Consider the following 15584-nt stretch of genomic DNA (forward strand, 5'->3'; position numbering starts at 1 on the left):
TTCTTTTACTTATTTTTAGTGCCAGGATTGAACCCAGGGCCTCATACATGCAAAGCAACCACTGAGCTAAAATTCCTGGCCCCCAAATATTCTTTAAAGAATGATAAATATAGGAAGAAATAATTTCCACTTTTTCTATTAACAATGGTATTCAGGAAAGAAGGCGGCAACTATTTCTAACAAGCTTTGAGAGGGAAATGAGTCATTCAAATTACTAAATTCAAAAAGAAAAAGCAAAGTTACTCATCAAAAAGTTCTTATTTTGGTCAGCATAGGAGTCTTCCATAAGTTAAAGAACTGATGAAGTGAAACAAACTTGAGGCATGGAAATGTGATTTGGACACCACAGAAAACCTTCTACATAAAAAATCACTACATCCACTTTTTCAAAGAAGGAGTAAAATTAATTGTGCTCAAACTTTACAAAGAAATTGTAAAGTTTCCACAGTATCCAAACTTAGCAGAAAATCCAACAATGGCTGCTGAATATGGATATAAACTAATGAATTTTACCTTCATTTTGATACGTTCATGTAGAAACAGAAGGGTATAAAATGGATTAAACAAGACTGCAAAGGTTTAAAATAAACTTTACATTTTTATAAAAGGAAGTTACTCACCAGGGCTCCACTAAAATCTTATCAAATGTAAAATGTTTAGAAGATACTGCTGAGTGTAACAGGCAGTGTGGGGTGAACTCAGAAAAGCAAGGGTTTGAGTCAGTGCTCGCCTTTATTAGCCACGTGCCCGACATATAAGAAGGGGTTAGGATTAGGAAATACTTTGAAAACTAGTGCAAATGCAAGACTGACGGTAAGAGCATAAGCTTTACTTCACCCCACTTGATAAGCATCATCCATAAGCAGGCCTGGAGCCAACAGGTGGTTCCAGAGCTCCCAAACCCACCGCTGTCACCGCTGCTCTCGGAAGAATCCTCTTCCTCCTCAGAGTCAGAGTAAAATTTCTTAACAGGGTCTTCTTTATTTGCTTTTCCTATTGCTGGAGTCCATTCTTTGGCCTGTTTTTAAAAACAAGCAAAAATGTAAATGGAAATGAAGCTTTCACTGAGAGTCAGTCTTCTGGCAAATGGATCCATTCAGAAATAGACTGTGAATTGAGAAGAAAGGTTAAGGCCGCAACGCAGGAGGCAACAGACATTAGTCCTGACATTAGGGCCCATGCCCCTTTGTCACCTTAACAGGGGAACAAAAGCTCACTCAGTCCATTGTGGGAAATTAACAACCCTTATTTTACATATAATTTAAAGCACTTTTGTATTCGTTAGACTACAGAAGATATAAAAAAAAGTCTAGATTTATGTAAAATAAAGTGAGGGTAATAGAACTAGACATGATAACAGCAATAAGAAATTCCGAGTCTATACTGAGATTTAAAAAAAGCAAAAAAGAAAATATATGGCGTATACAATTAACAACCACAACCATTTTCAGAGCCCAAAGCTGAGACTTGGACTTCTCACTCTCATATCCTAAAAATTTATCAAGAAAGTCACTGGATCTTTACCACCTTGTCCAGATACTCCGTCTGTCTGCCTCCGTCTGTCTCTGTCTCTCTCCCCTTCCCCGCCCTTCCTAACTGGTTATTCTGTTTATTCCTACCCCAAGTCCATCCATACCACGATTATTCAATACAGCAGCTAAAATCACTGTAAGATCAAAGTCTAATGAAATCCCTTTTGGTTGGAAACTATGCAATGGCTCCCCATTTCACTCCACTTTTATAATAGTTTATGTCAGCTTTGGTGGCCATGTCTCCCCTTGTGTCACTGTTCCCGATGCCCATTCAACTCCAATCACTCCCTGCTGTCCCCTTCACACATCCAGGTACGGTCCTATCTTCGGGCACTCCTGCAGCTGTTCTACAGCTCCAGTGCTCTCCCCCGATCAGTCTCCCTCACCCCCTCACTTCTTTCATCTCTTTGAACCAATGTCATCCCAAGGAGAACACCTATTTAAACTCCAACTTTGTATGCCTGGCATTTCTGATCTTTCTTTGCTCTCATCTTTTTTAAATCATGGCGTCTATTACTTTCTAACATACTATACAAAAGATGTTTGATTTTATTGTCAAATTCTACTCAAGTATCTGTTTCTGGAGAGCAGAGAGCTGAAGACAGATGGATCTCAAATGTGCTTGAACAGTCCTAAAAGGTACGATGAGGAGGAGGATGAGGAGGAGGATCTCTATTTTTGAGGATTTGGACCATGTGATGCAGTGCTCAGGGTTGAATCGTGGTTCTGTGCTCAAGTATATGCTCAGTCATGTGCAAGGTCAAGTATCTTACCTGCTGCACTATCTCTCCAGCCCCACATTTTTGTTTTTGGCCACCCCAGCTGGGTTCAGGAGATATATGTTTCGCCCTATGCACTGGGTTCTCTCCTGACAGTGCTCAAGCAAGCATATGCAGTGCCAGAGACCAAACCCAGATCTCCTCATACACCTGAGCTGTCTGGGGAAGTGGGGGATTGGGGGGCTGCACCTGTAATGGACCTCAGGGTGCTCTGGGAACCATACGCAAATTGAGATTAGATGCATGCATGGCAAGTGCCCTAACTGCCGTGCTATCTCCGTGAGCACTAAAGAAACACACCACATTAAAATAAACTTAAATTATTTTAATAAATTTTATTCATCAAAAAATTAATTTAGATATCTATTCTCATTTTCATGGAAGGGAAATAAATGTATAACTTCGTTTTACTTTTTAAATTTCTATTCTCCCTGCTTTCCATTTCTGTCACAGCACCATGACTTACAATACTGATAATGACTTTCATGTATACACTGCTGTAACATGACACTCACCACCATAGTGCCCTCTGCCCCCCACCAATGTCCCAAAGGACTCTGCAATCCAAGCTCTGCCCCGGCCCCCCCACGTAAGCTCTGTTTGTAGACCAATTTTCCTGTTCTGTTGCCTTTGGCCCATATGTGTGATTTTAAAGATCAAATGCTTAAAGATGCATTTGTTCACTTTTAACTGAGTTTCTACCTGTAGCAGCTAGCTAGAGTACAGAGTTTCTTTTATTTATTTATTTATTTGTTTTTTTTTGCTTTTCGGGTCACACCTGGCGATGCACAGGGGTTACTCCTGGCTCTGCACTCAGGAATCACCCCGGCCGTGCTCAGGGGACCATATGGGATGCTGGGAATTGAACCCGGGTCGGCCGTGTGCAAGGCAAACGTCCTACCCGCTGTGCTATCGCTCCAGCCCCTAGAGTACAGTTTCTTATAAAGGAATTGATAGCGTGGCATTCGTGGGACTGGAGTGACAGTGCAGCAGGCAAGGTCTTGCACATAGCTAGCTGATTTGGGTTCAATCCCCGGCACTTGGTATAGTCTCCATGCACCGCCAGGAGTGGAAACTGAACATAGAGTCAGGTATAAAGTCTGAGCACTGGGTGTGGTCCCAACTCTCCCCTTCACTGTCCCCTCCCCCCCAAAAAAACCTGGGATGGCTCTCAAAACTGGATGCATATTTGAATCACCTCATAATATTTAAGATACTAACATGAATAATAAAATTACTAACACTAACAAAAGCTACTGTGGGATTCCCCTCCCACAATACTGATTTAACTGATCTGGTACAGGTGTGTTTGGGGGTTATTTTGTTTATAAAGATTTTTGTGTGATTATAACGCAGCTGGGAGGTGAAAAACACTGACCTAGAGGAATTGTATGTGCTGCTTAAAAAGATAAGCTTCAGTAACCTGGAAAATTACTATCTGGACAATAACAGAAAATGAATAAAAATTATTTGAATGTATTAACATGAGATATAATGTATCACCTTCTTTTAACATAGACTTGGGATGCCCTTTCTCCAGTACAAATACAGTATTGTATAAGCAAGTTCTCTATAGATGAAACACTGAAGTTTGATATTTTTTTTCAAGTGCCAAATAGTTTTTTGCAGTTTGCTAAAATGTGCGTGAGCTCGGGGGTCAGGGAGCTAATGAAAAGGCTGGAGCCTACGCTCTGCATGCTCTAGGCCAGGAGTCTGACTCCCAGCACTATGTGACCCTCCCCTTGCATGGTCTGGTGGTGCCCAGCTGTGCCACAAAGCACTGAAACATCAGGCCACACAACCAAGCCAAGATGGGAACTGCCCCCACTCCCACCCCACCAACCCCCATAGGTACAAAAAATAGGGTAGGTCAATTTATGGGGGAGAAGCAGTGATTACAGCTCTCCAGGTAAGATCACGTTCACAAATAAGGAAACCTAGGTGCTTCTGCTCAGAGGGACATATTTTGACTAGACCCTGAGTATTACATTCATGGGGTTTAAGGTCTTAAAGAGCAAAGTTTAACAACAAAAATACTTAAAATTTTGGTTACAGTCTTTTCTGGTAATAACTGCATTATTACAAGCAAGAGGAATAATAGAGGAAGGGCAGGGGATGAGGCTTAGTGGTAGACCACAGGCCTTCAATGTGTGAGGTCTTCCAATGAGTTTGAACCCAAGCACTAAAAAAAAAAAAAGTTGTAGTAAGAGGCTGGAGAGATGGATTAAAGGGTTGACCTTCGCATGGGGGAGCCTGAGCACAACTGCTGGCACCACATGGTTCTCTGAACCCCACTGGGATTGACACGCCCCCAGACCCCCCCAGCTCAGAGCCAGGCATAGCCCTTGAATACTGTGGGGTACTGTCCAAAAACAAAACAAAAAACAGAAAAAAAAAGTAAAAACTAAAAAAGAAATAATAAGGAAAAGAATAGAATAAAAAATACTGGGGGGGAAGGGGGAAAGGAAAAAGAATAGAAAAGCACCAATCTGAAAGCTCCTATAATAATTGCACTCATTTGTGGAATATAAAATAACAGAGTAGGAGACTAATACCCAAGAATAGTAGTATATAATACCAGGAGGTTGACTCCATAGCTTGGAACTTGGCCTCACACGCTGGGGGGAAAGTCATACCAAATGGAGAAGGGAACACCAAATAAAATGTGATTGGAGATCCCTCATAGTAAGGGAAATGCGTGCTGAAAGTGGACTAGTGACCGAACATGATGGCCACTCAATACCCCTATTGCAGACCACAACACCCAAAAGGAGAGAGAGAGAACAAATTGGAATGCCCTGCCACAGAATCGGGTTGGGGTTGGGGGGATGGGGCTGGGGGGTGGGAGGGATACTGGGTTCATTGATGGTGGAGAATGGACACTGCTGGAGGGATGGGCTCCCAAACACTGCATGAGGGAAAAACAAGCACGAAATGTATGAATCTGTAACTGTACCCTCACTGTGACTTACTAAATAAAAATAACAATAATAAAAAAAAATAATTGTTCATAAAGGAAACTTAAGAAACCAAACTATCACAGCACACGAAAAAAAGAGTTCCTATGAGAAATAAACAATTAATAGATGTGCCTGTTCAGCAAAACACCCGTTATATGCAAGACAGTCTTTCTATAATTAGAGGAAAAAAATTTTCCAGAATATACCATCTTCAAAACTTACTGATATAATATAAATATACATTTTACTTTATATCCCAGAAATGGAAGTGTGTAATTCAAAGTGACTTCCTGTGTCAAATGGACTGGGTTTCCTGTTGTTTTGATTAAAACAGCAGAGTATCTAAATCTACCCCACTTTCTTACAAAGTAGGTGTCCCTGTAAGACCACTTTAGAGTTAACCTAGGATTATCGTATTTTATGTTTCACAAGCACTGATGCCACACTTAGGCAGTGATGGACAGCGAGAGGAAGGACTATACGATCACTACCTTCTGCTTTGCCGCAGCTAAAATTGATAGGGAAATCTTGCACGTTGTTTTTATATTTGTGTCTCGTGCCATACAGTTGTAAACTAGTATATACAGGGTTCAACAGATTGAAACTGCTTCCTGCATAGCATCAACAAATAATAGCAGCTTCTCTTTAACTCAATTCTATCAGTTATAATTATTCTCCATAATAAGTTACCAATTATTCATTTCCAGAATGTAGTCTGCAAAATGAAAAAGAAATCAATCTGTCTCTGTTGAACTGGACAGGTGAAATGAACATAAGAAAATAGGTTATTTAAGTACTGACCCCATAAGGTACTTAATGCTTAGAAGAGCACATGAAAATGGAAGAAGCCAGCCAACCAACCAATCTATCAGCCAATATAAGGATACTGCTGAGACCAAATTAAACCACATAGCATTTCTATCAATTTCCGGGAAGATAAACTCAATTTATTTATTTATTTAGGTGGAGTGGTACAGCAAGGATGAGAGATATGGTTGGAGTGGGAAGAGGATAAAAGGATGGCTTTACTTGGGCCCAAACATTATGTACCCATTAATGAAAAAGAACAGAACCCATAAAAAACAACAAACGGGCATAATATGAAATTAGGAGCGAGAGTGCATCTGCAAAAAGTACCAGAACAAAGAACATTCTCTTCGTGTTCTAGCATCTAACCATAAGTTGCATAAATAAGTGCTGTTTTTACAGAGTGCTTGGGAAAATGTGGAGCTGAGTTAAAAAAAAAAAATCAACAAACTTAGCTGTAAGGAGGAAGAGGCATGCAATTAGTTTTAATGACTTTCACATTTTAAAATATCATCTCTAAATAGAGATAATTTGTCACAACATGAAAACATGGTGCTAAATACAAAGGACAGCAGATTTGCAAACAAGCTCAAGCTTTCTTTCAGATGCATAATAAAATGTAGAAAATAGTACAGATTTCTCCCATGTTTCGATTGAGTTTAACTTGGCAGGGCATTCTTTTGGTCTGGGAATGCTTTTACCATTAATTTAATTATGGAAAATTTTTTTAGCATTCCCAGACACCGCCACACCCCCTTCCCCCCCCCCCCACCACCAAATAAGCTGTCAAACCACACCAAATAGGAACATTCTACTTCTGGAGAGTGGGGAAAATCTGTATAAACAATGAAATCAGATGATATGGGGGTGGAATCCCACCTCCATCACTTACTAGCTATGGTAAGTTGAGCAATTTATTTAAGCTACCTGAGCCTCAGTTTCCTCACCTGTAATATGGGAAAAACAATAAACCATAGAGAGTTTAAGCAAGATGATATCTGTTAAATATTATCAAAGTACACTTGCCAGTTTGGTAAATGGACCATTATTTGTTATTATTTCTGACTATGCTCAACATAAGGATGAATCTGAGTAGTGATAGAAAAAAATCTTATCTCTCAGATGGCTGCTCTGCCATCATAGACATCCTTTTATTTTATATAAGTTGATTCTGGGTTGGAGCGATAGCACAGTGGGTAGGATATTTGCCTTGCACACAGCCGACCCGGGCTCAATTCCTCCGCCCCTCTCGGAGAGCCCGGCATGCTACCAAGAGTATCTTGCCCACACGGCAGAGCCTGGAAAGCTACCCATGGCGTATTCGATATGCCAAAAACAGCAACAACAAGTCTCGCAATGGAGGCGTTACTGGTACCCACTCGAATTAATCTATGAGCAATGAAATGACAGTGACAGTGAAGTAGCTTCTGGGGTCAAAGGATATAACAGCAGGCAGTGCATTTGCCTTGTATGCTGCCCACCTGGGACTGGATCTCTGGTATTCCATATGGCCCCCCAAGACTGCCAGGAGTGACCCCCGAGCAGAGCCAGGAGTAAGCTCTGAGTACTGCCAGGTGTAGAAAAAATAAATAAATAAATAAATAAAAGTAGATTCTTTCATTGTAAATAATAGATGGCAGTGCCTTAACCATATGCACGTTGCAGGCCAAAGCCTCTTCCATCCTTGTCAAGGGGAGTGCTAACCTTCTCTCCTTTCATACAACACTCACTGTAAGTGGAACTGTAACAGGGAAGGAGTTTCACTGACTTTCCATAGAAATCAATGGATTAAAAAAAAAAATAAATCTCGGGGCTGGAGAGATAGCACAGCGGGTAGGGCGTTTGTCTTGCACGTGGCCGACCCGGGTTCAAATCCCAGCATCCCATATGGTCCCCTGAGCACGGCCAGGGGTAATTCCTGAGTGCAGAGCCAGGAGTAACCCCTGTGCATCGCCAGGTGTGACCCAAAAAGCAAGAAAGAAAGAAAGAAAGAAAGAAAGAAAGAAAGCAAGAAAGCAAGAAAGCAAGAAAGCAAGAAAGCAAGAAAGCAAGAAAGCAAGAAAGCAAGAAAGCAAGAAAGCAAGAAAGCAAGAAAGCAAGAAAGCAAGAAAGCAAGAAAGCAAGAAAGCAAGAAAGCAAGAAAGCAAGAAAGCAAGAAAGCAAGAAAGCAAGAAAGCAAGAAAGCAAGAAAGAAAGATAAATCTTTAATTATCTGAATCCCAGCTCAACATACGTTTTCAAACAGAAAAATCTCCAAACTGTCATACTTAATTTTTGGGTACAGGGAACTAAGTTTGGTCTCTAGAACTGCAGGGTCCCCAGTGACACTAAGGTGGTCCTGGCTCGTTCAGATCACTGCTCCTGGGATCCACCACCAGTGGGGCCAAATAGCACACGCTGCTCTGCCCAAAAACTGAAACATCCAGTCAACTGGCTGGATATCCTGGAGAGTGCCCCTCAACTCGAACAGCAATGCTTGGGAGCAATGTTGGAAAGGAGTGGGAGAAGTAGCTCGGTAATGGAGTGCTTTCTCGCTCTCATTCTCGCTCTCTCTCTCTCGTGTCTCTTTCTCTCCTCTCTCTCTACTTTACTTCATATCATCACTCTCTAAAGACAATTAGAATGTCCTTTGTTTTTGTCAATATAAAAAGATATGCACTGTAGCACTGTCGTCCCGTTGTTCATCGATTTGCTCGAGTGGACACCAGTAACGTCTCCATTGTGAGACTTGTTACTGTTTTTAGCATATCGAATACGCCATGGGTAGCTTGCCAGGCTCTGCCATGTGAGCAGGATACTCTCGGTAGCTTGCTAGGCTCTCAGAGAGTGACAGAGGAATCAAACCCGGGTATAAAAAGATATATTAAGAAAAAACATTTTTACTCTAGCAGTCAATATTTTTTTAAGATACAGAAAAATAGAACTTATATAGTTCTTTATTTAATAAACGTGAAAACAACATGTTATTCTTTCTAATTGTGACCTAACCTAAGGACATTTCTGGTACACAATGCTCTCTATTTATATTTGGACTTCACTGAAAGAGGCAATTTTCATTAGAAAATCCAAAGGAACACTTTGTATGGTTTGCTGTAAGAGAACAGCAAAAATTATATAGAAAAACATCAACAGGAAGCTTACAGAGCTCTGAACAAAAAGTGAAAAAGCTCAAGCCAATGAAACTAAATACCTTAAAAATTGAATCTCCACAGCTACAAATGCAATGCCACAAATGTGGGCGGCACTGAAGCAGAGAATTCAATTCTCTATTTCCTTGAAGAAAGGGAACAGTACATGTACAATGACATAGGAATACTATAATATTTAGTTCCCGTAACAGCAAGCTATATCTAACACATTACATTTAGAAATACCAGAACAATTTTCAATTTTCAAGCACCCCAAAAGCTTTTATATAAAACAGCTAATCTAGAATTGCCTACTGCCTTGACAAACTAATTTCAGAAAGGCCAACTTACCAACTCGATGACTTCTACATTTCGAACTGACGGGTCAGGCGCCACCTCTGGCCAATTAGATAATTCCAGGTATCCCGTAGCTTTAGTGTTCAGAGTATGAGATAAAGTGCCAAGTTGGAAATGATCTCTATCTATTAAAATAAAAGAAAATATAAAATAAACAATATGAGCTGTATAGAACAGAGAACAATCCTAATCAGAACTCAAAGTAATTGGCATATTACTTCAAATGTCAAGGAATAAATATAAACCAGGAAGCTCTTCATAGGTCAAAAAACTGATTTCAGCCCATAGATTACAATAATCTCCCCCATAATGGTCAATAAAAAAGCTAATCAGTCAGTGTGTTTAGAGGTGTTGCTCTGAAATGTAGCTTCTCTAAAAATTACTTTACTGTGAATATTAAGAATGACAGCACAGTTAAACAATCCATATACATGTCTTGGAACAACACATCCAGAATTTTAATAGTTTTCCTACAAAACTGAACTGCTATTGCTGTGTAACAATTAAATAAGGAACAATATAAAAAATATAGGGCATACAATCATTAGATTCCTTCTGTAATGGCTACTTGCTAAATTGATAAAAATAATTACTTCTTTAAAACTGCTGTAGAAATTTTGTTAATTTCCACCTTTGAAAAGCAGTTTTAAATATAAAGGGTGATTTTTATGAAATAATTCTTCCTCAAAAAGTCTGTAAGTGTATAGAATATATAATAAACAGCAAACACTATTAAGGTAAGTTATGATTTGTAAGAAAAAAAACTATTTAAAATAGAAAGGTCAACATCTATAAAATATAGTTTTTACTTGCTGTTCAGCTGTTTGGTAGGTATAACAATAAAGTAAAAAAATTGGAACTATTTAGGTAAATAAGGTCCATAAATGCAAAATAAAAGTTTGCTCTGGAGAACAGATAAATGAGTAGAAAATACATTGTTCTTATCTATTTATACCGACTAATTTATATTTTCTGAGATGAATTTTTCAAATATTACAAATGGAGTAAACTGCCATGAATCTTTTGGAAAACATATTTCTCAGTCAGAGTCTGATAATACCTTTAAAAGGAGATTCAAGCAGCGGTGCAGGTTTCTGCGCCAGGAATATTTTTTTGGCATATTTACTTAAAGCTCCGCTCTTCTCATTCGGAACAATAAGCTGCCTAATAAATCTTGTACGGTCTCTGATGTCGTAGTTTTGATCATACTTGCCGAGATTTAATATGTACTGGGTAAGCAATTTTGTCTGTTGGAAAAAAAAAACAGAACAAGATGAGAATAGTTATTTATGATTATTGATAACTCTGGATAAACATATTTAAAGAGGTAATAAAAATGAATGGTTATGTCAAACAAATGTTGTTCCATAGGGAATATGCATTCCTAACGCTGCAAATGGAATTCTGAAGCCAAAGCACATGTCCTCTTCAGTACTGGGGAGGTGAATGCTGAGTACTGAGAAGCAGCCATGTGCTAGATTATTAAACTGCTGAAGTGGAAAGAAAGGCATCATTAAAAAAATAATCATATATGGCAAACCCGCTGAAGGGTCTACGTGAGAATAATGAATGTGGAAATACAACTAAAAACATGGCACTCAAAACTTAATCGGAAAAATATGCAGGACATCAAAACATCAGAGAGTATTAGGAGGCTGGCAAACTGCTTCTCCTGAGGTGTGTTTTATGAAGAGATACTGTCCCTGGCATAAGCAGTGCCTGCACTCTGACTGCACTCAGTTACTTTACCCTGAATTATGACCCATTAAAGCAGACACATGAATCACTGAACTGGATTACTGCAAATTATTTGCAGTGCATTTAGCTGTTACTTTTTCATAAAAGCAAGCTGCTGATGCCCTCTAAAAACTAGGATAAAAGACTCCTTCCATTTTTTCCTCATGCTGCTTATAGCCTCGGGTAATATTGGTCATTTATTTATTTATGTAAGGGAACAACTTATTATAGTAGCTTTCATACTGTAATAAGATTTCCTAAGTCAATTTTCACATGTACTACATTAACATAAACTGAGATCATTTTAATAATAATTAAACCAAAATTAAATTTTTTTTTAAGGTTTGTATTTTTTAACTCCAGTTGTTTTGCTGGAAAAACCGTAGTTTTAATTTGTAACATTCCACATATACAATTATAACTATTAAGAAGGATTCATAATATGTGGGAAAGCTAAGCATCCTACTAGAACATCTTTACAGATATTATAAATGAATTTTTAAAAATCTAATGAGGAAAAGAAGTAGCAGGGGAGCAGGGCGAGGCCCCGTGAGTGCACTGGTAATGTGGGGAAGTGGTACGACCATATATCTGAACCACAGACTCTGCTACACTGAAAACACAAGATCTTACAACCAATGAACTTTATAATGTGCCTGTCAGGGAGGAAGGCTGGGGCGGGAGTCCTGGGAACACTGGCCGGGGGACGCTGGCGTTGGTAATGGGATGCTAGAGCATCAAGTGCCTAAAATCTGACTCCGAGTAATTTGTAAATCATGGTTCTTTAAGTAAAAAAATAGAAAAGTAATCAAATCTATCAAGTCAGACACAGCTAAAAATTACTCTGAACAGTAAGTCAAAGCACAAAAGTGGTGCGGCGGTAAATTTTTTTTACAATACTAATGAACTGATCTGAATACAGAACTTCTTTTAGTAACAACATATTTTAAATATGCTAAGCTTAGTATTAATAATGTAAAACTGTAACAAATACAAGTGAAAAAAGTCTTGGAGATTTTTGAGGGTGGTTAGGGGTGTCCTAGTTAGGTGCTCAAGGGTTGTCCCTCTCACCAGCTTGGGAAAATAGGCAGTGCCAAGGGTCAAACCCAGGGCTCCCTCGTGCTGAGAGCAGCAACCTAGCCCACAAGTGAAAATGTTAACAAAGCTATCCTGAACCTGAGTATTCACCAATGCTGTTCACTAATTACTTTGCCTAATCTGTTCAACTTATAGGGAAGAAAATTTCTGATTCATTTTAAAAGACAAGTGGCAAAACATTAAGCAAATGAGTAACACAGCCCAAGATCATTATTAAACAAATGTGACACACAGGACTGGGATTAGTTTGTGGGGGAAAGACACCTAAGCATTAATTTTTTCAAATGTATACTAAGGATTCATAACTGGGTTAGCTCAAAAGTTCACTTGAATGTTCAAATTTAGCACCTATAACTCAAACAAATTAGAGGAAGTCAGTCTGTTTCCAGAAGTGATTTTTTGAATGAGCAAAATGATAGGTTTTGCTTATATTCTTGATCACCAAAATTAATTTTTAGGTCATTGAAATACTAAGATACATTAACAGACACAACTGAGAGTGAGACAGAATATTTTAAGTAACAAAAATAATTTTTACTTGATTGAAATCTTGTTTGTAATGTTGCTGGACTTATAAAAAAATTCTATCAAAATTTATTTCAAAACAAAATATTTCTACAAGACAAAATGATGTATTAAAACATAAGCAGAACAATTATTACATTTTAAATAAATTCTAATCATTTAACTATGTCTCTCTCTGATACCAAGTCATTGTTACATCATCTCTGAAGTATGTATTTCATATGGTCTTACTATTTTGAATAAAAAAAAATTGACATTTTCACCTAATTCTTCTCTAAAAACTACAGATTTTATGAATGGAAAGATACTTTTACTGCTTTGATAATGGACAGAAAATTCTATGAATGCACAATCTGATGAATACACAGAAAAATCTATAGAAAGAAGGATATTCTCAATGCTTTCTTTTATGCTGAAATTTGGAGATATTTCAAGCCCAGATATATTCATTTAAATAAAAGCTTTCCAGTATATTTTAAATAAAACTGTATATTTTAAATAAAACTTTAAAAGGGCTCTTTATTATTCTTTAAATTATTTATTTAAATTCTTTATTCCTAAAATTTCTTTTTAATATTTTTTTTTCTTTTTAATATTAACCTCACTTTTTTGTTACTATTTTCAAGCCATGCCCAGCTGTGCTTAGGGTTTACTCCTGGCTCTGTGCTTGGGAGTCATTCCTGATGGTGCTCAAGGGAGCACATACGATGCCAGAGATCATGGAAACTGGGTAGGATGCTTGCAAGGCCAGCACCTTACTATGGTACCTCCTCTCCAGTCCAAGATATTCTTAAAAAAAAATTTCACTAAATTCATTAAATTTGAAATTCACCAAATTTCAAAATACATTCTCAATTTTACTTTAAACACAAAATGAAAACTCACTAAATTAAAAAAAAAAAATAGGAACTTAGTGGCCAGAAAGATGGATGGCTCAGCATGCTGAGGACATGTGTGCAGGTAAGAGGACTGGGTTTAGCCGCTGACACTGCATGGTCGCACAAGCGCTGCTGGTGTGGCCCAAGATCTTAAATAAAGGGAGTTTCATCTTCATTATGCTTTTTGGGGAGATAAGGGGTTGGGGGCTGTACCTGGCTGTGCTCAGGACTCACTTCTAGTGGGGCTCAAGGGACTGTATGCAGTGCCAAGGACTGAATGGGGATCACCCACACGCAAGGCAAGTGCATTATCCTATCTATGCTCTATTTTTCTGGACTCTCATCATAAGTTTCCGTCATAGTTGAGGTAATACACGAGACAGAACTTCCAAAATAAATTAAATAAATTTAATTTATTCAATTTTTTTCACATCTTTATAAAGAGAAAGTTCACTGTCTTTCTTTTTGAAAGACTTGGTTCCAAGAATGACAATATGTTTAATTTTTCAAAAGTTGAAGTATTTTAGCATGCTATTTGGTGACTTTGCAGATTTCCAAATGGGTTTTTTTTTTTTTTTTGCTTTTTGGGTCACACCTGGCGATGCACAGGGATTACTCCTGACTCTGCACTCAGGAATCACCCCTGGCAGTGCTCAGGGGACCATATGGGATGCTGGGAATCGAACCCGGATCAGCCGTGTGCAAGGCAAATGCCCTACCCGCTGTGCTACGGCTCCAGCTCCCTCCAAATGCTTTTGAACCAAAATCTAATATATAGGATTTTCATTTATTCCTTTTTATACTTCACCACCTCCAGCAAAAAAAGCAGCAGCAGTGCCAAAACCTAAGCCCAAAACTTAGATTCCTTTCTTTTTTTTTTTTTTTTTTTTTTTTTATTATAGTTTATTTTTAATTAGTGAGTCAACGTGAGGGTTAGATTCCTTTCCAAAGCAGTTTTTTCACACCACATGTTGTCTCCAACATGCATGGATATTGTATACATGTGTACTGTCATGCCAAAGCATGTCTTCTCTTCGTTAGCTGCATCAGAGAATCCTGTAGTTCTGCTCAAAATATCAGTAATTTAGCTGTTACAGTTTTATTTCAAATGGTAAAACAAGCCATTTGCTTTCAGGTACTGCAACTAATTCCCCAAATTTTTCTATTTTAATTTAACAAGAACACTGAAATTACCATGGCTATAGCCTTCTGGCAAAAAACAAGCAATTTTAATCTTCCCATCTTTCATGTCAGGTTTTTAAATCTAGTTGGATTCCATTTACAGCACCAACAGAATGAATGTACAAAAGCTTTGAGTGGGGGAGTGGGAGGAGTCAAATTATTATTGGAATTAATTAATTTTCTATTTGAAACCCAGAATTGTTTAGGTTCTTTTTCTACGCTAATGTTGGCTAATGGAGCCAACACTTACCACTTATTGGTTTGCTTCTCATATGTGTAAAAGAAAACATGAAATTAAAAAACAAAGTTAATTTTAAAAAGCCATTTTTGATGTAAATAAGATCATGTTTTACAGAGAGGAATATAAACATCTTCTGCACTTGTATATTTTTGCCATCTTGAGGTACGAGCTTCTTAAAATAACTCCTAATTTTAAAGAGATGCTGGACCATTTTAGAGCAGATTTGTTATGTTGTCTGGTTATTATTTTTTTCATGGTGAATGGCAAGAGTTGATAAACATTTATGCATATTAAGTATTCAGAATTTGTGAATTCATTCTTCATTATGCATATGTTAAAAATCTGGGGGCTGGAGTGAGA

The 15584-nt window shown here is 38.1% G+C and overlaps 1 protein-coding gene and 1 non-coding gene across 3 annotated transcripts in view; both read right to left on the reverse strand.

Annotated features, from left to right (window-relative positions):
- Positions 1-15584, reverse strand: part of AP3B1 (adaptor related protein complex 3 subunit beta 1) — a 225136-nt gene that overhangs the window by 96445 nt on the left and 113107 nt on the right. For both annotated transcript variants that reach the window (XR_008627187.1, XM_004613140.2), the window contains exons 16-18: positions 10624-10810; positions 9558-9688; positions 907-1018 (exon numbers count right to left, since the gene is read on the reverse strand). Coding sequence is in view for 1 of the 2 variants with exons in the window: in XM_004613140.2 (XP_004613197.2) it covers positions 907-1018; positions 9558-9688; positions 10624-10810 (430 nt within the window). In the remaining variant the exon portion in view is untranslated. The remainder of the gene's footprint in view (positions 1-906; positions 1019-9557; positions 9689-10623; positions 10811-15584) is intronic.
- On the reverse strand, positions 7678-7804 carry LOC129401019 (U6atac minor spliceosomal RNA). Its single transcript, XR_008628048.1, has one exon. It is a non-coding gene; the product is annotated as a U6atac minor spliceosomal RNA (small nuclear RNA).

Source organism: Sorex araneus, chromosome 1 (genome assembly GCF_027595985.1).
Source record: "Sorex araneus isolate mSorAra2 chromosome 1, mSorAra2.pri, whole genome shotgun sequence".
Taxonomy (NCBI): Eukaryota; Metazoa; Chordata; class Mammalia; order Eulipotyphla; family Soricidae; genus Sorex; species Sorex araneus.